The 27,936-nt window shown below is 44.9% G+C and overlaps 1 protein-coding gene across 1 annotated transcript in view; it reads left to right on the forward strand.

Annotated features, from left to right (window-relative positions):
* Nucleotides 1–27,936, forward strand: part of FAT3 (FAT atypical cadherin 3) — a 462,771-nt gene that overhangs the window by 95,981 nt on the left and 338,854 nt on the right. The window contains exon 2 of the mRNA XM_083439019.1: nt 16,032–19,340. Coding sequence (XP_083295145.1) covers nt 16,049–19,340 — 3,292 coding nt within the window. The 5' untranslated portion in view covers nt 16,032–16,048. The remainder of the gene's footprint in view (nt 1–16,031; nt 19,341–27,936) is intronic.

Consider the following 27,936-nt stretch of genomic DNA (forward strand, 5'->3'; position numbering starts at 1 on the left):
TTCTGAAGGAAACCCCTGCTAAGAATCTGGCCGTTGCATTTTGGGCTGGTTGAAGTTCCCGAGTTGTCTTCTAGGAGAGCCCCTGTGGAGCATGGAGTACCATGGCAAGTCATCTCTGTCCAAAAGCGTCCATACCTGGCGAATGATCTGGAGTTGGAAAAAGGCAATCGGCTCCTGAGGCCACCTGGGGACTAGTGACAGTGCCAAAGTATGTATGTATGTGTGTGTATGTATATATATATATATATATATATATATATATATATATATGGAAAGCGCAAAACTTGCATTTGGCTGGTCCAAAGCACTAAAGAGAGTGTAAAAACCAACAGACCCAACACCGTTTTCCTTGAGTTAAATTGTCCTGGTACACCTGCCCTTTGTGAGCTGTGGGCAAACTGAAACGTATCATTATGCTCTTTTGCCGCTTGCTTGGGTGTTGTAACTGTTTCTGGAAACGAAAAGACACATTCTCTTGTTTTTTTTAAATGGGGGGGGGTAACGCTATAAAGAATGGCGACAACAGTTTCATGTATGCATCTGCTGTGTGTTATTTCCTGCCGTTAACTCCGTAACAAGATGCTAAGGCGCGTACTGGGGGTGTGTGCTTCTACACACCAAACAATAGCATCCTTTCTTGAAAGGTACCTTGTTAGCAATTCTGCTATCACCACCCCCTTTTCCTGGGTTTGCAGCATGTTTAAGCTATCACGGCGTCAGTGGCATTGACAGTTTTCGCACTAATAAATGGTCCAAAAGCTTTGGAAATTCTCGGTGGTGATTTAGGAGTTACGGCAAACGTAGCACTCTCTAATTTCACCATTACAGTTTCCTTGGATACGGAACATTTTTGCATAGAGTTGCATAGATGCTTTCTTGCTATAATCGTTCCAATAAGTTGGGGCTTTGGAAGAAGAAGAAGAAAGCTCGGAGGCGAGGGCAGATGAATGCTTTGTATTCTCATCACCAGAGAGGGTGGCAGGGGGAGAGGAGTCTTAACTTTGGCAATTAATCTGTGCAGTTTGCTTTGAGTCCAGAGCTGGCTGCAGTTGGAGCCACTGTGGAAAGCTTGGGTTTGTTTATGGAAGCGTTGGCACTTTGGGTTATGCTGTGAATCTTGAGTTGCAACCAAGCAAGTCAATGCTTGTGTAAAGATTATGAAAGAGGGTTTGTCTTCTCTCTGCATTAAGTCTTGCACTGTTTTGTGATATATATACTGAACGATAGAGTACCTTGAAAGGAGTCAATTGGGCTACTGAGGATTTGCAGAACCTTTATTTAACAGGACGCAAAGAGTTGTCTATATATCTGATAGCTAGCCAAAGGCTTGGTGGATTTTTGCATTTTTCCTAGAAAGTTGTAATGCCATGTTTAGGTGAGCCTATTCTGAAAGGAAGTGCATAGTTTGGTGGCTGTCCTAATCCCCCCCCCCCCAATGCTAGCTTTAATACTTCTTAGATTTAATTGGTGAGGTTGATAGAACAGTGTCTTGCAAAACACAGAACTTGCAGCTAGGGTTCACGTGGAATTATTAGCAGTGGTGTAGCAATAACTTGCGAAGGAGCTCATAATGACCATCCTACATTCATAGCCCCTAAGGAGAGTTGGAAAATGCAGGTAGCACTGTTTATTCATTATACCACCTCCTCCTTCTTCTTCTTCTTCTTCTGCGATCACTCATAGCCGAGTAAGATTGTCTTCCATAAATACGGTTTTAACAATGAGTCCGTAAGTGACTGTGGAGGCCAATTCTGGACCCAGACGTCCTTCCACAGTGGGGACATTGTTTCCCGGGTGGGAGTTGATCACAGTGTAGATTTGCCAAGCGTGCCTTCCTCTTAACACGTTTCTCCCTTGCGTTCTGAGTTTGGGTGTTTTCAAAGTCCATGACACCTTTGGTAAAGGCTGTTCTCCAACTGGGTAACAAGTGGTATTAGTAGTCGTCGTAATAATAATAATAATAATAATAATAATAATAATAATAATAATAATAATAATAAATTTATTATTTGTACCCCACCCATCTGGCTGGTTTTCCCCAGCCACTCTGGGCGGCTTCCAACAAAGATTGAAAATACATTAAAATGTCACACATTAAAAACTTCCCTGAACAGGGCTGCCTTCAGATGTCTTCTAAATGTCAGGTAGTTTGACATCTGATGGGAGGGCATTCCACAGGGCGGGCGCCACTGCCGACAAGGCCCTCTGCCTGGTTCCCTGTAGCTTTGCTTCTCGCAATGAGGGAACCGCCAGAAGGCCCTCAGTGCCCGGGCAGAACGATGGGGGTGGAGATGCTTCTTCAGGTATACTGGGCCGAGGCCGTTTAGGGCTTTAAAGGTCAACACCAACACACACACACACACACACACACACACACACCCCTACATCCCTAAGCACTGCATATCACCATAGCAATTTAGTAAGGTCAACATAAGAACATAAGGCACAGCAGAAGAACATAGTTCAGGCCAGTGGCCCACCTAGTCCAGCATCCTGTTCTCACAGTGGCCAACCAGATGCCTGTGGGAAGCTTGATTGCAATCCTATGCACAGTTTCTTAGGAGTAAGGGCTACTCAATTTAGTGGTGCTTACCACCGACTGTGTCAGTTCAGCTTGCGAAACACATTGCAGTCTCACTCCCGGGAGCAAGGCCCGTTGTGAGAAGGTGAATAAACTGGAAAAGACAACGTTCTGGTATTCAAAAAATGTGGCCACAACTTTATTGGTTCCAGATGTAGGTAGGATTTGGCCGCAGGCATTGGACATATACCTGTTGGAGGACTGAGGCATGGCAGGGCCGATCATGCGATAGATAGTTCCATCACAAGACGCGGTCTCTGTGATGGAGCTCTGTGGCCCATCTGCCTCTGGCCTTGGCTTCTGGGCAGAGACTTTGGTTTCTTTAGTACTTCTGCCACTGATGCCATAGCTCACGCTCTGGAAAAAAAATGTCCTGGGAATGGCTTATGGAATATTTGCAAAGAAATTGTTAACAGATAAGAAAATTGGCAGGATTATTGTAATAACCTGCAGTTTTTTTTAAGAGCATATATTTGAAGCAGATGAATAAATGAGCAAATTAAATTAATTTGGATATGCAGAAGTATGAAAAATAAATATAAGGAACTGCAGAAAGGGAGGGGGAGGAAGTCAAATTCTGAAATGTCAAAATGATTGTAAAATTATTGAAATGTATAAAACTGAAAATCATAAATAAAATAGAAAAAAAGAAAAAAAGTCCTGGGGCCATGATCCCACCACATTCACCCTCAACTAAACAACTGGAAATGGGATTATGATTATGATTTCCATTTACATACCACACTTTATCAAAAGATTTTAGGGAATTATTATAGGGAATGTATGTATAAATACAGCAAATAAGTAAGATAGTAATAATAATAAATTGCTCTATGGGGGGGGGGAACAATGTCAGAGAGGAGTCCTGTCTGTCTGTCTGTCTGTCTGTCTGTCTGTCTGTCTGTCTGTCTGTCTCTCTCTCTCTCTATCTATCTATCTATCTATCTATCTATCTATCATCTATCTCTATCTATCTATCTATCTATCTATCTATCTATCTATCTATCTATCATCTATCTATCTATCTATCCATGCACACATACATACATACATACATACATATACATACATACATGGCACAATTTTCATCTGAGATGGCCTCAAGGCAAATGGCTGTCCACACATACCCTTCACCATGAACGGACTGTATTTCTTAAGCTTCCAGATCTGAACCAGCCCAGACATAAAACCCGCTGTGTCAGCATTTGTTCTCAAAACTTACTTCCGTGATGGCCTCTTGGCAAAGGCTGTTGATAAGCAAGCAGTAGCTTTCTGCCTCCTGCATAGGAAGGCTCCTTGAGGTTCCTTTATAAACATTTTTCTTTTAGACGAGCAATATATCTCCCAGTTCATTTAATAAAATAAAGTCATTGTCTCTGAGGCGTAGAAAGCACAGATAATACTACAATATCATTTGGACATAAATTCATGGGACAGGTGCAAAATGGAGGGTTTTTTTGCAGCCGCCTTGGCTTTATTGAAATTCCGTTCATAAAGCTTCCAGCTTTCGAATGCCAAAAGCTGTTTCAGGCTTCCTTTTTAGAAAATGACATATAGAAATGTATTATGCCCATAGTAGTTACTCTTGTGTGACACAAGCGTCAGCTTCTGTAAGGCAGGAATGCTACTGCGGTGGAGGCTTTTAATATATATCCACGTCTGTGTAAAGTTTAAAGTTGTCATGGAGGCTGAATATATATATATACATTTCTGTACCAGAAGCACAGCCTACCAGCTTGCATTGCAAACCTGGCAGGTCTTTGGAGAACAGCCGCTTTTGCTGCACTGCAGATTTTGCAGGCCCAGGCAGACTTTTGAACCAGAAGGCATCTCAAGTCCCTGGTGGACCAATATACAAAGCTGGAGGGGATGTGTTCTGGGCTTTGTAGGCTGAATATTGCCAAGCCTGCTGTATGCCCGGAATATGTGCAGTGTTAGACAGCCCATCCTAAGTGTGGCTAAGTGCACACCGTACGAAACTCAAGATATATAAGCTAAGCACCAAATGGTTCCTTAAACCAGTTGCCAAAACGGAATGACTAGTTGCCGTTTTGGGGCCAGACGGCTCAAAAGTCATATGTTTCTGAAATATACTCGGAGTCGAGTGTGGATTTCCTGCTCTTTATTCAGCTCATAGTAGCGAGGAATGGAAGTTCCCTCAGAATGTCTGCTTTATATACATTATTTACACACGTGATTGGCTAATTCCGGGATTCTCCTGTAGGCCAATCAGGTTGCGGATTCACTTCCACCTGGAGCTGGATTGGGTGGCTCCTGCGAACCAATCAGAGTGCTGCATTCTGGATCCTATTATTCTAGGACCAATCAGACTGCTGCATTTTGGATCCTATTCAACTCAGTACATAACAGTTTCAATATGACTTTTTGGCTCCTGAAATTAATTTTGATTGTGCAGATAAAATATAACGGATAGAATTCTACGGGATGTGTTGCTAGCGTGCGAAAACAGTCAAGATCCAAGGAGCCCCAGGCATGCACTTCCAAATGGTGGAGACGTCAGGCGCCACCCTGGCACCCTGGCATCTTCACTTGGTTGCCGATAAAAAGGCAAAGGGGACCCCTGACCATTAGGTCCAGTCGTGGTTGACTCTGGGGTTGCGGCACTCATCTCGCTTTATTGGCCGAGGGAGCCGGCGTACAGCTTCCGAGTCATGTGGCCAGCATGATTAAGCCACTTCTGGCGAACCAGAGCAGCACATGGAAACAGCATTTACCTTCCCACTGGAGTGGTACCTATTTATCTACTTGCACTTTGACGTGCTTTCGAACTGCTAGGTTGGCAGGAGCAGGGACTGAGCAACGGGAGCTCATCCCGTTGTGGGGATTCGAACCGCCAACCTTCTGATCGGCAAGTCCTAGGCTCTGTGGTTTAACCCACAGTGCCACCCGCATCCCTCTAAAGCGGCTGATAGCCAGGTGCAAAATGCGCCTGGCGAATTTCTGATGCTGACCCTACCCCACAACGCACCTGACCTGGTCAGAATTAAACACAGCCGGGGCAGGAGTGGTGTTGGTACTGCTGGTGAACTGGCATCTATAGACACTTTCCTCGGGCTGAACGAATTGCGCTGCAGCCAGCGGAAATTGGGGTGGGATGAAAGAAAGAACTGGTCTCTGCAGGAGCCGGTGATTGTTGCAGTGACAACCACAACTACAACTGCAGTAGAGATTCCATCCAACATATTCCCACCTATGAAGGAGTGAGTCTGTGGGGAGCTGCCCAGTAGATGAAGCAGGCATTGACTCTGGGCACCTGAAGAGTGGCCATTCTACTGAGGCTGTGCCAACTTACATTGGGGACTTGATCATCACAATTTGAAGTAGTCTTCTCCTGTCCTGAGGTTCTTGCTTCTGACTGAAGGCATTCGCCTCTTTTCACAAAGAAACCTATTCAGGGACAAGTCTGAAACCACCATTGTAGCGTAACAATATCATGTCTTGTGATTAAAGATGGGTGAATCTGTCAATTGCGGCGTTTCTCAGTTTTTCGCCTTAAGTTTAGTTCTCTTACATTTCTACATCAGTTCACGATGACTTTTCTTTTTAAAAGTCTTGTGAAGATTCACCAGCATTTTAGTGCAAGGTGCACACATTTTTGTACACAGCTTTGGCCAATATACATACTTTTGCAAAGCATCTTTTGCTGATATAGTACAGTTTTACACACTATTTTCACCAGCAGATGCATTTCTTGTTTTAATATTTTATTAAGGATTTTCTTGTTTTACAGAAGTAAGTGTAATGCCTCGTGTGTGTTTTTCCATGTAACATTTTTACAAATCAGTTTCATTTGTTGAGACATTAAAAAAGGTAAAGGTACCCCTGCCCGTACAGGCCAGCCTTGACAGACTCTAGGGTTGTGCGCCCATCTCACTTAAGAGGCCGGGGGCCAGCGCTGTCCGGAGACACTTCCGGGTCACGTGGCCAGCGTGACATCGCTGCTCTGGCGAGCCAGAGCCGCACACGGAACGGCGTTTACCTTCCCGCTGGTAAGCGGTCCCTATTTATCTACTTGCACCCGGGAGTGCTTTCGAACTGCTAGGTTGGCAGGCGCTGGGACTGAACAACGGGAGCGCACCCCGCCACGGGGATTCAAACCACCGACCTTTCGATCGGCAAGCCCTAGGCGCTGAGGCTTTTACCCACAGCGCCACCCGCGTCCCTTGTTGAGACATTAGGGGGAGAAAAAAAAGGGGGGAAAGAAAGGGGGGTAGAGGGAGGGAAGATGGATGGGGGTGGGGTCGGGTGGCGATGTTTCTATTTTGCTTAATTTATGTAGAGTTTGGTGTCAGCGTTGCTTGTGTTGTTCACTTGTGTTCCTTTGGTGGTGAGAGCAGCAGATGCATTTCTAAGCACACTTTACCTTACGGAGTTTTGCACACATTGCATGTCTGAAGAACCGCAGTGCAAATTTTGGAGAAGTGTGAATTTTGGAAGATGACTGGGTTTTTTCAGTTCACAAATTATTTCAGAAAGTTCAAGTTGGGTAGATTGGCCTTTAAATGTGAACTGAATCAAATCTTCCTCAGTCCTACTTGCCATGTCACTCTGTCCTTTTCCTTTACTATATTTTGTGCATCTTGGAGAGGCTTGTTTCCTGGTCAGTGTGTTGTGGGGTGTCTTTTGCTAAAATCATCTAAACTTGTTTCCTGGTAGTCTAGGGCAGTTTCTAGATTTTCCTGTGATACTTCCTTTTATGCATGAACGCTGAAAATATCCGCGCTTTTCTGTTCCACAGCATATTTGCTGAATCAGATAAGTCTCCCAAACCAGGGAACAAGCTTGCAAGCATTTTTGTGGCATGTGGAAATGAAAAGCAATTGTGGATGTGATGCAAAAGAATTTTTTTGAAGGGAATATGCACATTTGAGCCCATGCAGCATATTCTGAAGAGGCAAGATGTTTGTTGTTGTTGCTGTTTAGTCCTGTCCGCCTCTTCGTGACCCCATGGACCAGAGCACGCCAGGCACTCCTGTCTTCCACTGCCTCCCGCAGTTTGGTCAAACTCGTGCTGGTAGCTTCGAGAACACTGTCCAACCATTTCGTCCTCTGTCGTCCCCTTCTCCTTGTGCCCTCCATCTTTCCCAACATCAGGGTCTTTTCCAGGGAGTCTTCTCTTCTCATGAGGTGGCCAAAGTATTGGAGCCTCAGCTTCAGGATCTGTCCTTCCAGTGAGCACTCAGGGCTGATTTCCTTAAGAATGGACAGATTTGATCTTGCAGTCCATGGGACTCTCAAGAGTCTCCTCCAGCACCAGAATTCAAAAGCATCAATTTTTCGGCGATCAGCCTTCTTTATGGTCCAGCTCTCACTTCCATACATCACTACTGGGAAAACCATAGCTTTAACTATATGGACCTTTGTTGGCAAGGTGATGTCTCTGCTTTTTAAGATGCTGTCTAGGAGCAGAAACCGGCAAGCCACTCCAGTATCCCTGCCAAGAAAACTCAATGGACAGAGACAAAAGGCATATAAAAGGCAAGATAGCAACAAAAAAATTACTGGTGTCTCTTTATTTACATGTTACATACGTAGCTCACAGGGCCGTGCATTTGGCAGTGTAGTTAAGACGGCTAGGAATATGCTCAGAATGCGCTCAGCCTTTGGAAAAGAAAAGAGCAAAAGAATACGCTGTGGATTTAGGACACATGGAGATTTAGGACATATGGAGTCCCTGTCACTTTTGTGGGCACATCACATTGTATTGAGTTATTTAGACTTCAGCGTTTGACAAGGACTTAAAATTCTACAGCTTGCTTGCATTCTGTCACCAGACTCTGTCGGGCGGCCGAGTGAAGTACCCAAGTGCTCACTTTGACGTTTTAAATTATTGATTTGAAGACCCTGGTCTCTGAACTTAAAAAGGCCACTTTTTGAATGTTAACGAGCATGATTAGGAAATAGTATCCTAGAGTCTTAGAGCTGGAACGATCTGAAGTTTCAGCTAGTCGAAGTCAGACTCAATACATTAACCCCCGTCTCTTGAGGATATGAATGCATTAGGAATCGTTTTATGAGCAACAGTTGGAAAAAATGTCTTTCTGCCCTTGAAGATAGGAAGCTCTCTCTCTCTCTCTCTCTCTCTCTCTCTCTCTCTCTCTCTCTCTCTCACACACACACACACACACACACACACACAAACACAGAGAGAGAGAGAGAGAGGGAGAGAGAGAGAGAGAGATACAGACAGATGCACACACAGAGAAAGTATAATAATAATAATTTATTATTTATACCCCGCCCATCTGGCTGAGTTTCCCCAGCCATTCTGGGCGGCTCCCAATCAAGTGTTAAAAACAGTACAGCATTAAGTATTAAAAACTTCCCTAAACAGGGCTGCCTTCAGATGTCTTTTAAAGATAGGATAGCTGCTTATTTCCTTCACATCTGAAGGGAGGGTGTTCCACAGGGTGGGCGCCACTACCAAGAAGGCCCTCTGCCTGGTTCCCTGTAACCTCACTTCTCGCAATGAGGGAACCACCAGAAGGCCCTCGGCGCTGGATCTCAGTGTCCAGGCAGAACGATGGGCGTGGAGGCGCTCCTTCAGGTATACAGGACCGAGGCCATTTAGGGCTTTAACGGTTAGCACCAACACTTTGAATTGTGCTCGGAAATGTACTGGGAGCCAATGCAGATCTCTCAGGACCGGTGTTATGTGGTCCCAGCGGCCACTCCCCGTCACCAGTCTAGCTGCCGCATTCTGGATTAATTGCAGTTTCCGGGTCACCTTCAAAGGTAGCCCCATGTAGAGCGCATTGCTGTAGTCCAAGCGGGAGATAACTAGAGCATGCACCACTCTGGCGAGACAGTCTGCAGACAGGCAGGTAGGGTCTTCGCCTGCGTACCAGATGGAGCTGGCAGACAGCCGCCCTGGACACAGAATTAACCTGTGCCTCCATGGATAGCTGTGAGTCCAAAATGACTCCCAGGCTGTGCACCTGGTCCTTCAGGGGCACAGTTACCCCATTCAGGACCAGGGAATCCCCCACACCCGCCCACCCCCTGTCCCCCCAAAACAGTACTTCTGTCTTGAATCTGGGAGTTATCATCTCACCATATCTGAGGGGTGGCTGGTTCCCCATGTATGAGCTTGATACATAGGGGTGTGTGTGTTTTTTTTGGTAGACAAATTTGATATTTGGACTCTCTGTTGAGCTGCAGCTGAACCAAAGTTAGATTGAGTGTCTGTGGACAAGTTACAGTTCCTTAGGCTAATATTATTGTAGTGTGGATGATGAAGTGGAGCTCTATGTGTTTCTTTCTATTCCTTAGAAGATGCGTGGATACATAGGTACTTAAAAAAAAAAAAACCCTCCAAAATAAATACAGTTCCCTCTGGAATACCTGAGCAGAGGTTGATCCACCTGCTAATGCCAAGAGCATTTATGGGATTTACGCAACATGCTTGGAGCTATGGCTGTTTGTGTGGAAATGAAAGGACTTAGAAAAGGAAGAAAAAATAGCCGCTAGTAGCCTTCTCTAAGAGCTTGTGCAAATGTTTACACAGTGTTCTAATATCACTTCCCATGCTTCTGCTTGTGAAAGAGATTGCACCAATAAGCAGCACATTCGGAGTTAGCTTCACTTTATTCACACGTTTCTGTTATATATAAGGGTCTGGTGACTTCTATTTCAGTGTATCTGAAGAAGTTTGCATGCACACGAAAGCTCATACCAATAACTAACTTTGTTGGTCTCTAAGGTGCTACTGGAAGGATTTATTTTATTTTATTTTATTTATGTTATTATGTTATTATGTTTCTGTATTGTAGCCCTTTGTCTAACCTTCTTCTATGTGTGGAAGGCCATCTTTTGAGCTAGCCTAGTTGGCTCAGTTGACATAACTGCAGACTATGGTTTGTGCCTTCAGAAACGAACAGTGGCACATCTTAAACTCACATGTGCCCTTATACTCCTTTGTGAGTAGCAGAAGGAGATAAGAAATTCCTTCTCCTAGTTTATCTCAAGCCATACTGTGTTTTGGGGCCCTGACTTGGGGGGGAAGAACAATGGTTTGTGCAATCCATTGTTCACCGTATAGGGATGAATAGGCAGATGGGTGTACAGTCGTACCTTGGATCTCGAATGGAGTCCGTTCTAGAAGTCAGTTCAACTTCAGGCAAGGTTCGAAAACGAAGGCACAGCTTCTGATTGGCTGCAGGAGCTTCTTGCACTCAATCAGAAGACGCATGGGACATTCGGGTTCCAAAGAGCATTTGCAAACTGGAACACTCACTTCCGGGTTGCGACATTCGGGAGCCAAAACGTTTGAGTTGCAAGACGTTCGAAAACCAAGGTACGACTGTGCTGCAAAGTAAAAAGGGAAGCTTCTGATCTCCGCTTGCATGCTGAGAGAGGGAAGGTGATGAAGAAGCACGTAGATCTGAGGCTCCCCATTCCTTGTACTCTTAATATCAAACCGTGGGCTGTCACTGCATCCTAATTGAGGAAATGCATCTGAGTAGGTGGTCCTTTTCAGAATGTGAAGATTGGCTTATATTGTCCTTTCATGTAGTGTCATTGATGACCGCCCCTTTTTTCTTGCCTGCCTGCATTTCTTGTAACCGTTGGTGAAGTTACACGCCGCTGATATACCGAGGCGAGGAAATAGCTCTAAATTTCATCAGTATGGTAATGATGTATTTGTCTTGGACTTGGAAAATTTGCATTTACAAGGTGAATGACTTCAGAGCTTTCTTAGCACTGCGAGAGACTAGTATCTGTTGTCAAAGGGTGCTGTTCGCCTAACTAAAGTCACCTTGGCTGGCGCTGTGCATATTTGGAGCATGACTTCCATTTTTAATTAACACAGTTGCACAAACGAGAGCTCATGCCCACCCACCCCTTTTAATGAAACCCGCGCCGTTCTAAGTAGTTTCCTGCTTGGATGTTTTAAAACCGCACACAAGTAATCACACCCTTAATCTCCCACTTGAAACCATAATATTTAGTTGAGCGGGTTTTCTTCTTCTTCCCGAAATCAGAAATGTTTACGAAGTGATTTTTGTCCGTCCACGTTCTGCTCCTTTGTAATGGGCTGCGTGTTATCACATTACATTTCCGGCCTTCTAAACATGGCATGGCTCTTTAAAACAAATACCCAACAAGAAAGAGCCTGCAGAAAACATATGTACTTCTTGTTCCCTCAAAGAATCCTGTTTGCCCGGCTGAACAGTCGAGAACTCAGATCTTCTGATGCCACAGGTCCGTTTAGGAACAGTTTCTATCATCTAAATCTTGAAAACAAGGTTTCGATTAGGTGTAGCGAACCCGGTTCTGCTCAGATGCTGTTGGACTCCCATCAGCCCAGCCAGCATGCCAAGTGGTCAGGGATGTTGGAGTTTTAGTCTACCAACATCTGAAGGGATATTCATGGGAATGTTGGATATTCCCAATCCCAACTATGTTTCCAAGGCCTAGCCCTTTGGCTACTATAAGAATGGAAGCCTGTGATCTGACCGGGGTGCGAACTTGAATAAAATATTGGGGAGGGGGGGGTAAGCCTTGCCCTCAATATTTTATTCAAGTTGGTACCCCTGGTCAGATGGACCATGGACACCATTTGAATGGCAATGCCCATCAACTTTTGGGGGCCCAGCCCCCTCAAATATTTTATGGGGGGGGGCAAAGGGACCTTGGCCCTTAGAAGTTGGCCTCTGTAGACCTGGTGCTTCTGGCGGCTGAGGCCAGGAACATCCATTGTATTTGCCACCAAGATGGTAGGGAGAAAAATGTCCTCTGTGTAGCAGATGGCCCAAGGTCCACAGTAATGGTAGGAACAAATTTACTACTTCCCCATTGTGAATCTCCAGCTCCGTGGTCCATGTTTCTTGGCAGCTGCAGAGGAGGTTAACTAATGCCAATCTCCCCCTGATCTCTTTCCTTTATAGCAGAAAGGAGAAGGGACCATAGGCCAGTTGTTTTTGGTGACATCCCAGAATTCACATGTTACTTGTCATCAAGTCAGTGATAGTGGGAACAAAGTGGATCCCCCCCCCCCCGCCCCCGTACACGGCTTAGCTGGTGGAGCAGTTTCTCTGTATAATTCCAATAATGAGCTAGTCTCTGGCATGCTGTTCTGTTTTCTTTTGGCTGGGCTTATTGTTTTTGCCGCTGCTATTGATTTTGCTATTTTTATTTTTTGCATATTTGTGTATGTTTTCAGTGTTCTGAAATTTACTAGGCTGCCGTGGGAATTTTATTGAAGGGTTGGGTATGAATCCCCAAAATAAAGAAATGCAGTTTTTAAAAAATGCTCCTCTGTGAATGTTAGGGATGTAGAAAGGCAGCGATTTCCCTTCCGATCTGTATTCATTACTGTCAGCACTGTTTTTATCCTACTGTTTCAGTTCAGTTTCTGCCAAATATTTGTCTCACTGTCAGCTATTTAATGTGAGTTATACAGGTTTCCCCAGAGGGTAGGACCTTAAACAAGATTCAGATAGCAAGAAAGAGGATTTTGGCTTAATGGAAGGAAGAACTTGATAATGACATGAGCAGCTAGACCAGGAGGAACCAATGTGTAGCCCTCCATAGGTTGTTGCAATCCAGCTTCAGCTTCAGCCAGCATGACAAGGGATGATTGGGATTATAGTCCAACAGCAATTGGAGACTACCATGTTGGCAGCCCTGCTGGTCAGTAATCACACAGTTCAAAGATGGAGCTAACTCTTTATCAGCAAAAACACAGTCTCCACAGACTTGACTGATTCTCAGGCCTAATGAACAGAGCAGCTCATTCCCAGTGGTCTTCCTCCATGAAAATCAGTTGCAGAGACTGAAAGTCCCTACCTCCTCACCAGGGCTTTCCCCAAGCATCTGAGACCTTGCCTGCGTGCAACCCTGTCTCCACCCTTTTCATGCCTCTTCTGGTTCTGGGTTAAAAGCAGAGATAAGATCTTGTTGCAGCCGAAGACACCCGTGACTCTTCATTAGCCTGACTCATCTCTGTGTCTTGGCCTCCCTCATCCCCATCTTCTGCTTCAGCTTCTGCCTCTGATTCTGGACTTCTCTCTGCCACGGACTCTCCCAGCTCACTAAGTCCTGTTGCCTCTTCAGCTTCAGACACCTCCTCCCCTCAATCTTCTCCCACTTCATTGTCCTACCACCACGCCCTGGGCTGTGCCATCTTTCTTTGGTGGTTTCCCACCTGGTTCCTCCCACCTTTCCTCTACATCCAAGCAGTCCACGATACCCTGAGTGAGACAGTGCAACAGACTGTCCCAGAAGGGGGTGGACTTGCCTTTATTTTTGACACTTTTTAGCAGTAGATGGATGACCACCTGTCAGAGATGTTGTAGCAGTAGATTTTCTGCCTTGTCAGGTGTTGAACTAGAGGACCTTTGAGGTCTGTTCCGCTCTCTGATTCCCTGAATGCTTTCTTAGTGCCAGTCCAACCTACCTGACAACATAGCTATACTTGTCGCTTTCCCTGATACCACCAGCGAAGGAGCCTTGAAAGCTGTGAGGTTCCTGGCTGCTCAGACTTGCCAGGGATCAATACAAGGTGGAAGAAAGGAGTAATGTATGAAAGTAAACAGTTTGAAAAAGCTGCATGTCTTGACGAAACACACAGGAGAGTTGATCAGGTATTATTGATTAATGCGCTTTGCAGTTGAATATAGACTGGGGTCGGAGCTAAGGTGCTTTGTGGGAGTGTTGTAACATCATTGCAATAAATCGATTTCCACTAGTATTTAAAAATCAGCAGCAGAGTTACAGAATTATACTCAGTTTGAAAGGACTGTGGTCTGAAATCATGCCATAAAAAATTGTGCACAGCTCATAGAAATCTCCACTCTTATCAGAGGCAGCGCCCTCTCTTTTCTGCGCCCTGCTATTTTTGATGTTTTAAAGTCTCACCAAAATTATGGCCACTCCACTGCCAGTTTCATAGATGAGCGTTCATGGTGTATAGCAAACGATGGGTGTTTTCATAACTGAAGTCCATTAGCTTGTTTCATGGAACAAGATAACTGAGTGTCTGAGCTTCAGGGAAGCATCAGGAATCAGTAGGGAACAAGGTGCTTTTCACCAAACAACCTAACCTGTGATTTGTTCTTTGTCCAGCATATCCTTTGTAAATTGAATAAGAAGAGCATGCTGTCTTGGTGAAATATTGGCTGTCGTTATTTATAGGCCAGAAAAAATATTTTCCTGAAATTAATAGCATAAAAAACCCCACACAGGGGGATTACTTAAACAGGAGAATTTATCCTAGGGGAAAGTTTGGAATGGCAGCCTTCGAAGTCACATTTAAATTTTTGTTAGGAAAAATGTTCCATCATTATGTGGGACACATTATATGGCGAGGGAAGGTACATGGTCAGGGTCAGATCCAGGTTTGTGGACCCCCACCCCCAAGTTGTGTCTGATGCCCCCAACATTTGGTGATGCCCACCCACACCCCAGCAACAGTGGGCTTACCAGTGCCATTGGGCAACGGTAGTGAGCTTCCCATCATCCAAATTATCTTTAAATGCCTAGGAGGATTGCAGATAATTTAAAATGTTGGACAGCTTGCAGTTGATCTCTGATAAGTAGAAGCAACTGGGATGTGCAGGGGGGTGGGCCCAATCTGTAGCAGGCATCAGCACTGGTGGACCCTCAGTAGATGCTCAAGGGTGATAGGTACTGACACCTCTTCTGTACATATCTTTTAGGAAGGTCTGGGGCTGCAGTCCTATGCACTCTCTGTACATGACTGCAGTGCACTTTGTTCGTAGAGGCCAGGGCAGCTAGGAACCAGGGTTACTCGGCAGGTTTTGGCACCACCACAACATTGCAGCAAGTTCAGCTCTTTGCTTTTCCCCATGTGAGTGAATGATAGTCCTTCGTGCATGCGAGAATAAAGGATGCGTTTTCAGTTGAAGGTAGAACTTCACCCATGCTTTTGGTGGTCTCATTGGCTGGAGGAGGTTCCCATATATCTCCCAGACTTTTTTCCCTTATTACAGCTTATTTATAGGTATCTATGGTTGGAGCTGAAGATCTCACTCATGCTGGAGTTGGGTTGAGCAGGTTGTGACCCACCAAGATGTAAACCTGTCATATTTGCTCATCGAAAGTTGATTTATGTTTGTGGTCAACCAGCTATTCTGCAACATGGGTTGTTCAGGTTTCTCTAGAACAGCAGTTCTCAACCTGTGGGTCCCCAGATGTTGTTGGACTACAACTCCCATCATCCCTGAGCTCTGGCCTTGCTAGCTAGGGGTGATGGGAGATGTAGTTCAACAACATCTAGGGACCCACAGGTTGAGAAAGGCTGCTCTAGAATGTGATAGACTATTTGGAGAGTGGGGCAGAATGTTGGGAACTGAATTTTTTTTATATAAAAAAATTACATAATCTATAAACACAGTTGAATAATGGCAGCCTGTGGAATATTTGTCTTCCACTAATCAATGCCTATCTTTTTCTTTTCTTATAGGATGAAAGAATGATGTGATGGAGAGAAATATGGGCCATTGGTCAGGTCCTTTGGCCCCCACGCCTGGCCTAGTCTTCCTGCTTGTTCAGCTTTTGGCCAGCGCCTGCCATGGCCTTCAAGGGGCAATGCCATTTGGCTTCCACTTCACACATTCCATATACAACACCACAGTGTACGAGAACTCTGCGGCACGGACCTATCTTAACAGCCAAAGTAGAATGGGCATCACTATGGCGGACCTCTCTTGGGATATCAAATACAGGATAGTGTCTGGCGACGATGAAGGCTTTTTCAAGGCGGAGGAAGTTGTAATAGCTGATTTCTGTTTCCTTAGGATAAGGACTAAAGGTGGGAATTCTGCCATATTGAATCGAGAAATCCAGGACAACTATTTGTTGATAATAAAGGGCTCTGTCCGTGGAGAAGACTTGGAAGCATGGACAAAAGTGAACATCCAAGTTTTAGACATGAACGATTTGCGGCCTTTGTTTTCACCAACTACCTATTCCGTAACCATAGCAGAAAGCACTCCTCTAAGAACTAGCATCGCACAGGTTACAGCAACAGATGCTGATATTGGTTCCAACGGTGAATTCTATTACTACTTTAAAAATAAAGTCGACCTCTTCTCTGTCCATCCAACTAGTGGGGTCATCTCTTTAAGTGGCCGGCTAAACTACGATGAGAAAAACAGGTATGACCTTGAAGTTTTGGCTGTGGACCGTGGAATGAAACTCTATGGTAACAACGGAGTAAGCAGCACTGCCAAACTTTACATACATATTGAGCGCATAAATGAGCACGCCCCAACTATCAATGTCGTAACCCACATTCCTTTCCCTTCGGACAAGGAGCCTACATATGCTATTGTTAATGTGGATGACTTAGATGAAGGTGCCAACGGCGAGATAGAATCTCTTTCTATTGTTGCTGGAGATCCCTTGGAACATTTCCACTTGACTAAGGATGGCAGATGGATGAACGAGTACAAAATCAAAGAGAAAAAGCCCATTGATTGGGACCATTTCCCATATGGTTGCAATCTTACGCTCCAAGCAAAAGACAAAGGGTCCCCTCAAAAGTTTTCGGCTGTGAAACTGGTACATATTGCCAGTCCCAGTAGAGGAAGCAGCCCTGTAAAGTTCGAAAAGGAAACATATGATGTGGCCATCAGTGAATTCTCTCCTCCCGGAGTATTCGTTGCTATAGTTAAGCTAACCCCAGAACTGCAGGGCGAAGGATATAAATTGTCTCCCAGCGAGGATGCAGAGTATTTTAAGATTAATCCCAGGACAGGTCTAATTACCACTGCACGCCCTTTAAAAATTGTTGACAAGGAATTTTACGACTTAGAAGTAACGAACAAAGAAGGATACTTGAAAACACATGTTACTGTCAGGATAGAAGATGCCAATGATCACATCCCAGAGTTTACACAACCTTCGTATAGCTCCTATGTCAACGAAAGCGTCCCCGTGGGTACTAGCATTTTGTCAGTTTCTGCTTTTGATAAGGATCGTGGAGAAAACGGCTACATCACATACAGCATTGCTAGTCTAAATTCGCTCCCCTTTTCCATCAACCAGTTTACGGGGGTTATTAGCACATCTGAAGAGCTGGATTTTGAGTCCTCCCCAGAGAGCTACAGGTTTATTGTTAGGGCCTCAGACTGGGGCTCGCCTTACCGCCACGAAAGCGAGGTGAATGTCACAATATACATAGGCAACGTAAACGATAACAAGCCGTTGTTTGAAAAGGTGGCTTGTCAGGGAGTGATTTCATCAGATTTCCCTGTTGGCGGGCACATCACAGCGGTCTCTGCTATAGATATAGACGAGTTGGAGCTTGTGAAATACAAAATAATTTCGGGTAACGAGCTGGGATTTTTCTATCTGAATCCAGACTCGGGGGTTCTGCAGCTCAAAAAGTCCCTGTCTGGCGCCGGCGTGAAGAGCAACAACTTTGGACTTAGGATAACAGCGACCGACGGGGAGAATTTTGCCGATTCCATGTTCGTCAACATCTCTGTGGTTCATGGGAAGGTGTCTTCTAAAACCTTTAGCTGCCGAGAGACCAGAGTTGCTCAGAGGCTGGCGGAGAAGTTGCTGAAAAAGGCTAAAGCCAACGTGAAGCTAAATTCCGAAGACGGCTTCCTGGATTTCTATTCCGTGAACAGGCAGGCCCCACATTTTGACAAATCCTTTCCTTCTGACGTATCCGTCAGAGAGGACCTTCCCGTTGGGGCCACCATATTCCAAATCAAGGCCTATGATGCCGATTCCGGCTTTAACGGGAAAGTGCTGTACACCATATCAGATGGCAATACAGACAGCTGCTTTAACCTTGAAGTGGAGACAGGGCTGCTTAAGGTCCTTTTGCCCCTGGACCGCGAAAAAACAGAGCTATATCTCCTGAACATTACCATTTATGACTTAGGTAGCCCCCAGAAAGCCACGTGGAGATTACTTACTATAACCATAGAGGATGCAAATGACAACGCGCCTCTATTTTTGCAGGAAGGCTACTCGGTTAATATGTTGGAAAGTACTGGTATTGGTGTGGAAATTATCCAGGTAGAGGCCAGAGATAGAGATTTGGGGCCCAACGGGGAGGTGACTTACTCCATATTGACAGACACGCAGCAATTTGTTATCAATAGCTCCACAGGAATAGTATACACGGGGGACCATTTAGACAGGGAATCGAAGGCAAATTATACATTAAAGATAGAGGCGAGAGACAGAGCAGAGAGTGGGCACCAGCAGTCTTCTGTCGTCCCTCTGAATGTTTTTTTGGATGACGTCAATGATTGTTCCCCAGCATTCATTCCCCCTAGCTATAGTGTGAAGGTCCTGGAAGATCTGCCAGTTGGTACCGTCATTGCTTGGCTTGAAACTCAAGACCCTGATCTTGGTCTCGGAGGACAAGTGCGCTATTCCTTGGTGAACGATTACAACGGGAGATTTGAAATCGACAAAGCCAGTGGCGCTATCCGCCTAAGCAAAGAACTTGACTACGAGAAGCAACAGTTCTACAACCTAACCGTGAGGGCAAAGGATAAAGGCCGCCCCGTTTCTTTATCCTCGGTTTCCTTTGTGGAAGTCGAAGTCGTGGATGTGAACGAAAACCTCTACACCCCTTATTTTTCCGACTTTGCCGTCATTGGATCGGTAAAGGAAAACTCGCGCATCGGAACAAGCGTTTTGCAAGTGAGCGCGAGGGATGACGACACCGGCAGGGATGGCGAGATCCAGTACTCTATCCGAGATGGCAGTGGGCTTGGACGGTTCAACGTAGATGAGGAAACGGGTAAGTGTTGCTGCAAACCAAATCGGAAAAGTTGCAGGTGTCTCGGCGATCCAAGTACAGTCTCTGTGGAATATATCTAATATTACGCATACTCCGAGGAGACCCATTGAAGCTCCTTGACATGACTAACATAAGTCCGTTAATTTCAGTGGGTCTACTCTTGAGTAGAACTAGGTTCTGTATATAACCATGCTCAATGTTAGCCAATGGATGTTAACCCTTCAGGGTAATGGAAGTATCCACATTGGGTGGTGTAAATGGGAGCCACACCAGATGGTTCAATTTTGGATTCACTTCACAAGGCAGATAAGCATCGGAACCCACAATGCTTGATACATTGATACAATGCTTGATAGTTCTCTTCCTGTAAAGTAAATCTAGGCACAGAAGCTTCTTTTGTGTGCAAATTTGCTAGATGGGGGTCCTTCCAGACTTGTGCTTTACTGTGGGTATATTTTGCAACGTATTCTCGAGGCAGCTATAATTTGTTAGTGGTAGACTTAAGTTCTGAGGTGCTTCCTCAATGCTACCGCAGTATTGCTTTCTGGAGGGGCTACAGTGCAGCTGGAGTAGGACAAAAACAAACCAGAATGTTTGTGGTCTAAGAAGTTACAGGATTTCATTCAATAGAAAGTTGAAGAAGAATAACAGTTACGGGATTTTTGTGGGATGTTCTGAGATATGCACGGATTGGAAATGAAGCAGTGTGACCACCCCAAAATCCTCATGCACAAGCAACATTGAAAGTGGGATTGCATTTGACCATCTGAAGAGCATCATGGGGGGAAAATAACGTATTTGCAATAAAAAGGCTGTCTCAAGGGGCCTTGGTTAGGGCTTTAAAAATTAGGTGCTGGATATTAAGCTTTGGGCACTGAACGAATGCGTTCTAGCTTTTCTTTAATTATTTCAGCAGCAATGAAATCCTATCTGTCGATCACCATAGCCATGAAAAGGAGTTAATTGCTCAGTTATATCTATCCCAGTGGAGACACAAAATCACATGCTTCCCTTTGCTGCTGCCCTCTTCTTACTGAAAAGCAAATGGTGGCCTATCGGTGACTCCATTACTGCCTGTGTATTATGTTGTGATAACTGTAAATTATGCAGGTCGTGGTGGCGCTGAGACAGTGGGTGCACTCCTGACCCCATCAAAAACGTGAGACTCTGCCAAATGGGCTTTGGGATGGGTGGAGGAAGCATTACTGGGTGTCTTGTTCTCCGTGTGTTTTGTTCAATGGAGTTGTTTGGCTTCTTTTAACAAAAAAGGGCAGTTCAGAAGGAACGTTAATTACTGTAGAAGTAAGCTGCAGTAGGGTGAGCCGGCTTGATGTTTGAACTTCGTGCTTGTATCAGGTGTCCTTTTTTTATTATGCAAAATGCATTAAATGTACTCATTTTCCAGAGATGATTATGGGTCTGATGGCTTTCAGAGATTTAAATTACCCCCTCACTGCCATTATGGAACATTATCAAAACCGGGAGAAGGAAGGAGTGGAAGGATACAGCCATATGATAAAATTGCAGTTCAACAAGCTGGTTGTTTAAGTATCTAATAGCTGCTGGCGTTAATGGGACAGCTGTGACATTAGATTAAGTGAGGAAATTAGAAAGCATTAGTTTGCATTTTTTCAGAAATTTCATTAAGAGCTGCCTCTGCATTGAGCTTTGCCCCGAGACGAGCTGCGGATCGGCAGTGCGAACTCGCCGCCGCCTCCCCTTCCTCTTGTCTGCTTCTTCTGTGCCAGTGAATAAAGGACCCTTAAAAGCTGGAGATCTATAGCAGAGATAAGGAAACTGCGACCTTCCAGATGTTGTTGGCCTGGAACTCACATCTGCCCCCGGCAACGTAGATGAAAGACGGCGATGGTGGGAGCAGGAGCGGCTGGCCTGGTGGGGCAGAGACAGAGCTGGAAGCCTCCCGTCAGAAGGGACGAGACTGCAGTAAGGTTGGGTCTGTGCAAATCCACCAGTGGACCCAATCCAGAACTACACAGTGCACCGACATAGGCCTGCCCTTGTTGCCACCTATGTGCAGTCATAGATTGGGCACAGAAACTGCTTGGGTTGCCCTGTTTGGTGATATCCTTGACCTCTCAGCAGTTTTCAATAACCACCGGCCATGGTATCCTTCTGGAACGAGTGTCCAAGTTAGAAGTGGGCAGCACTGCTTTGCAGGGGTTTCAGTCCTAGTTGGATGGTCGTTTCCAGGGGGTGATGCTTGGGCAGTGCTGCTTGGCCCTGTGGAGTCTTCAGTGTGCGAGACGTGAGGTTGCAGCGAATCAGGAAATGGGCCTTCTCGGTAGTGGCATCCGCCTGTGGAATGCCCTCCCATCAGATGTCAAGGAAATAAACACTGACTTTTAGAAGACATCTGAAGGCAGCCCTGTTAATAATAATAATAATAATAATAATAATAATAATAATAATAATAATAATTTATTATTTATACCCTACCCATCTGGCTGGGTGTCCTCAGCCACTCTGGGCGGCTTCCAACAGAACACTAAAATACAATAACCTATTAAACATTAAAAGCTTCCCTAGATAGGGCTGCCTTCAGATGTCTTTTTAAAGTCTGGTAGTTGTTTTTCTCTTTGACATCTGGTGGGAGGGCGTTCCACAGGGTGGGCGCCACTACCAAGAAGGCCCTCTGCCTGGTTCCCTGAAACGTGGCTTCTTGCAGCGAGGGAACCGCCAGAAGGCCCTGTTTAGGAAAGTTTTTAATGTTTGATCTTTTCCCCTACCATCATCATCATCATTCTGTTGGGAGCCACCCAGAGTGACTGGGGAAACCCAGCCAGATGGGCGGGGTATAAATTATAAATTATAAATTATTATATTCAGTTTGATCCCCCATGCTGTTTAGCATCTGTATGAAACCATTGAGTGCAGGGTAGCAAAATAGTAGATTCCCCCAATTTAACAGCATGCAATGAGAAAAGTCCTGCAAGTTTTTTCAGAAGTAAGAGTGGGATATAAATGCAACAACAACAACAACAACAACAACAACAACCAAGTTTCCCTGCTGGGAATTTTCAAGAAGCAGGGAGCAAGCATACCAGCTCCCCAGTAAATACACCGTAGCGGCCCTCTCTGCCCACTGAGTTGGATACCCACACTGTAATATACGCAGCACACTTGCTAATTTGGTTTCAAAGAACAGTCTTTATGTATGTAGTTGTCACTCACGGGTTGCTGTGGTTGAAGTACATAATGCATTTCTTTCTCCAAAGGCCTATGATAATTTTTTCATTTGTTATTAAAGCACAAGATGAAAAAAGTTTCTGTTTGGACTAATTCAAACTGTTTAATCAGACATCAAGATCCCAAGCTGATTATGAAAGCCAGACAGCGCTGTATACACTCTGGGGTCTGGTTTAGGAAAAAAGCCAGTGAAAACATTTAAAAGTCTGTTTGAGCTGCAGCCCTGACACTTGCATTGTGCAAAGGTAGCGTAGTTCGCAACTACATGGTCCAGAGATTCAGCTTCAGATGACAAGTACCTTTAAAGAGTTCTCTGTCTGGAAAACCCTACCCCAGAAGATAGCCATAGGACCTCCTCCCTTGTGGCACTCTGTCCCTAGGTGACCATAAAGCTTGTTCATAATGTCACTAGATAATCAGCAAACTTTTGAGTTCTGCAGGATTTGTTGTCAGGTTGGATGTTAAGCAAAGGAGTTGGGGTGGGGTAGGGAACTCGAGGGACACGGGTGGCACTGTGCTCTAAACCACAGAGCCTAGGACTTGCCGATCAGAAGATCGGCGGTTCGAATCCCCGCAATGGGGTGAGCTCCCGTTGCTTGGTCCCTGCTTCTGCCAACCTAGCAGTTCGAAAGCATGTCAAAGTGCAAGTAGATAAATAGGTACCGCTCCGGCGGGAAGGTAAACAGCGTTTCCGTGCGCTGCTCTGGTTTGCCAGAAGCGGCTTAGTCATGCTGGCCACATGACCTGGAAGCTGTACGCCGGCTCCCTCGGCCAATAAAGTGAGATGAGCACCACAACCCCAGAGTCGGCCACGACTGGACCTAATGGTCAGGGGTCCCTTTACATTTACCTTTTAGAGAACTATCTTAGTGTTAAAGCAGGAATGGGGAATCTTTTTTGGTGGCAGGGGTTACACCCTCATTCTTCCTGCCGTTGTGGGCCAAATTTGTCAGGTGGGAAGCCCTGTCACTTTGATGTCAGGGTGCCACGGCTTTTTGTCAAATGAAGCCTCACTCACAGACTCCTGTTTGATCTAGGAATGGCAGGGATATAGATTTCATGACCTTGAAAGTGCCAGATTCTGTAACTTGTCTGTCCATATTTTTGTTTCCTAGATAATTAGTTGTGTGTAAAGTATATCTCCATGCACAACAAGACTCAAGTTTTTCTTATTTAAAGTTCACCTCAAGAAGGAGTAAGGGAAGCATATAGATCCTTGAACAACTGGTCTAGGAAATATGTGGAGGCCACAAACAGCTTAGCCAAAAAGTTGCTGCTTCCAGTGCCTGAAGGTTTGTAGGTGTTGATCGAAGTGCTTTTGATTTTGAAGTTTTTAAAGTGTTAACCTACCCTCAGGCTTTAAAGAGTTATAACCCCTACTTAAGTGATAAAAAAACAGCTGGAAATTCCATTAAGCAAAGGTGGGGTTTTAAATGATTATAAATTGGGCAGATTGAATTCTTCTGAGCCCGCACAGCAGTTTCATAACACAGTTCTAAATTTCCTTATATTAAACGGCAGTAGCGATTGAAATGGCCTCAAAGATGGGCTTGCATGAATCGAAATAGAAACTTTCCAATTTGGGGGCTGGAAGTGGGAGGAGGGGAAAAGCCTTATTTGCAGCTCCAAATTAACTTATGCTGGGAACTTATAACACTAAGAAAAGCTTTAGAAGGAGGCGGCGGCGGTGATCTCTTCCTGCTACTGTTTCATCTTGGCGAGATGAGTAGGGTAAACACATTGCTGGAGACAAGCTGCATCTCATTTCAGTCTTTCCAAATGCTTCTGCAGGTATATTTGAGTTGAAGGGTGCTTTCATTTATCATTACCGTTTGAAGGAGTTTGATAAATATGTATGTTTTGCCACTGCCGAGATAGAGTTTCATTGAAAGGAAAATGTAATAAAAATGAAGATTTGGCGGGCGGGGGGAGCGGTGGTGGGGGGTGACAACCAGCCAGCCCTACCTTTGTTATTTTTAGCTTCCATTTTTATGAAAGGATGTCTTATCTATGGAACAGATCTCTTGAGGAGCTGCCTGCACCATTCATCCGAGGTTATATTAAATTCTTGGCTTAGTGGTACGTGAGCTATAAAAGGGAGGCTGGATTTGACGTCGTGCTGAGCAGTTTTTAATTACTGGAATACATAGCCTTTCCATATAGCAAGATGCTATATGGAGTGCCAAGTGTGCTATACTCCAAATGCCATTACAGAAGAATTATAATTTTTAAACTTCATTGCGTCAGCTCCTCTCGCTTTGCATTTTTGGAAAGATTGTTCAAGGCATTCATTCTTACGCCATGATGTTGGTGACGTTGCCACCAAGACAGATGGAGCTTTACATAACCTTGCCCCCTCTAAGCTGGCAATGCTACCTTAGTGGCAAAGCAATTTCCTTTCATTCAGAAAGATCCCCCGATTTAATCCCCACCATCTCTCGTTTAAATATCTCAGGTACAGGGCTGGGCAACTTACCGTCCAAAACCGGTTTGAAGTCCATATTGTGATAACTGTTTCATAGTATCTGACCTGGCAAGATATCGTGAATCACGATCTGTGTAAGGGCTGGGCGATAATCTGGTTTTCGGCATCGTGATACATCACCAGCTAAACATAGCTACATATCACAATGTCTGAAATAAGGATGGAATTATGCAGAGGTGGGCAGTTAAATAAATACAGTTGTATCTTGGAAGTCAAGCGGAATCCGTTCTGGAAGTCCGTTTGACTTCGGAAACCAAGGTGCGATTTCTGATTGGCTGCATTAAGCTCCTGTAGCCAATCAGAAGCCGCAGCAGATGTTCGGCTTCCAAAAGAATGTTTGTAAACCGGAACACTCACTTCTGGTTTTCGATCGTCCGGGAGCCAGAACGTGCGACTCCCAAGGCGTTTGGGAGCCGAGGTACGACTGTATGCATTTATTGATGGTTTTATGGATACCTGGTTGATTTTTATTCTCATGTGCTTTAAAGCACCTTGAAATACTGTTGTTGTTGTTTTTAAAAAAGCTCATTGGTTTTATTCTTGTGCATTGTAAACTGCCTTGATATTTTTTTAATAGAAGGGCAGATTATAAAAAAGCAAAAGAAACAAATAATACAAGAACCATGGACCATTCATATAAGACTCACCTGCCTTTAATTACCATCCCCATCCTGTTTCTCCTTTATATTGATACCTGTGCCGTTGTTACTACTACTGCTGCTACTATCCTGGCTCACTTTGCCTTTGCTTAACATCTTATTTCCTTTTGTAACACGAGTAGCACTCAAGTGTTAACTTTTGACACGAGCAATAAATGGAATTGAGTTGGCTAAGAGCACACTCTAGAAACCTCCCCATGTTAAGAACATCTATTTTCCTTTTGACACAATACGTTGGATTGAGTCATTTAGCCCTTCTGCCAGCTAAGTATAAACCGATCAATATTGTCTGAACACGTCTCTGTCCGTCCCCCCGTCCCCCCCGCCAAACATCTTTTTCTGGCTAGGGAATTTCCCTTGACTGTTGTACGACTCTTTGTTTGAATGAAAGGGAAAGTAAGGCAAGCCTTGACCCTGAAAGCAGTTCTGGATTCATCCCACCAAGACCTGTCCTGTTGACCTTAGTGTAGCATAATTGTTTTTAAAAGTGTTGGGAACATGTTCCGTGCTTCGTAAGAAGCGCCCCTGTGCTTAAACCCTTGGCGAAATTTCAGTAAAGCGCATCCCGTTCTGTACTGCACAAAATAAGTGTGTGATTAAAAAGCAGCAACAACAAATTGGCGATTGAGTGAGTAAGTTATTTGGCCTTTGCAGATAAAAGGAAGAAAAACCATTAGCTCTGTGGAACTGACAGAATTAGCAAAATGCAGTCTTTTTTTTTTTTTAAAAAAAAAGATTTATGGAGACTGTCTCACAACTATGTATTATTATTAAAAACCCATGCTGGCAGTTGCACCTACAGATGAGGAGACGGCAGAAGAACCTAGGTTTACAACCCATTAACAATTTATTTTGAGGGTAAAGTGTCATGTTGCCTGCAAACGTGTGTAAGAAAGCCTCGGTAGTTGCTTTTTCAAAGAAAAAGTTCTCGAAAGGACGTGCTTTTGACCGTACAGGGAGGGGAGGCCTTCAGTCCTTCCATGATATGCCATTTTCCCTCTCCAAATCCTTCCCTTTGCCCCAGCTGCCTTTACAGATGCATGCTTACAAGAATAAAGGCACATCTGGAAATTTAAAGGAGAAAAAAAGCGTTTGGGTTACTGATATTAAGCAGAATAATCACTGGCAAAGAAAGGATTAAGAGCTGCCTCTCCACTCAAAACCATGCCCACTGGTTTTCAGTTTTAAGAAACTTTCTTGGTCATGCTGGAGTGTGACCAAGAAGACGAAACTCACGGTTTATAGGCATTTCTTTGTCCATTGTCCCTCCCACACTGTACGTTTTTGTGGGAACATAAGACGTGGGCCTACACCAAATCAGAAACGTTGGTTCCGCCTAGGTCATAGGATTACAGAATTGTAAGAGCGTCATCGAGCCCAACTCCCTGCAATACAGGAGTCTGAACCAAAGCATCCACGACAGATGGCCATCCCAGCATTGTCAGCAATGTTTACATCAAAGGTCACCAACCTTTTTGGACCAGGGAACACATTTCAATTTCTGAGATAGTGCTGTGGGGCCCAGCCACAGAATGACTGCCAAAGGGGGCATGGGATAAAACAAAATTGAGAGTGTAGTCCCTTGGTAGGCAAACTAAGGCCCGGGGGCCGGATCCGGCCCAATCGCCTTCTAAATTGGCCCACAGGCGGTCCAGGAATCAGTGTGTTTTTACATGAGTAGAATGTGTCTTTTTATTTAAAATGCATCTCTGGGTTATTTGTGGGGCATAGGAATTTGTTCATTCCCCCTCCCCCTCAAAATATCGACCGGCCCCCTGCTGAAAAAGTTTGCTGACCCCTGGGTCGGTGCCCCCATCCTGCACAACTGCATGCTTACCATAGGAAGTCCGCTATGTCCTGCTGTTCCTGATTCTACAGACATAGCTGTTGACTGCACAAGAACCACACAGGCAAGAGGGAAGTGGAGTGAAAAGGCTTGTTTGCTGTAGCCATGAACAGGAGCAGTTTAAAGGTTCTAATTGCTAGTGGCTATTTGGCGTGATGGGACGCAGGTGGTGCTGTGGGTTAAACCACAGAGCCTAGGACTTGCCGATCAGAAGGTCGGCGGTTCAAATCCCCGCGACGGGGTGAGCTCCCGTTGCTCGGTCCCTGCTCCTGCCAGCCTAGCAGTTCGAAAGCACCTAAAAGTGCAAGTAGATAAATAGGTACTGCTCCGGCGGGAAGGTAAATGTCGTTTCTGTGCGCTGCTCTGATTTGCCAGAAGCAGCTTAGTCATGCTGGCCAC

Source organism: Podarcis tiliguerta (genome assembly GCF_965153285.1).
Source record: "Podarcis tiliguerta genome assembly, chromosome: 4".
Taxonomy (NCBI): domain Eukaryota; kingdom Metazoa; phylum Chordata; class Lepidosauria; order Squamata; family Lacertidae; genus Podarcis; species Podarcis tiliguerta.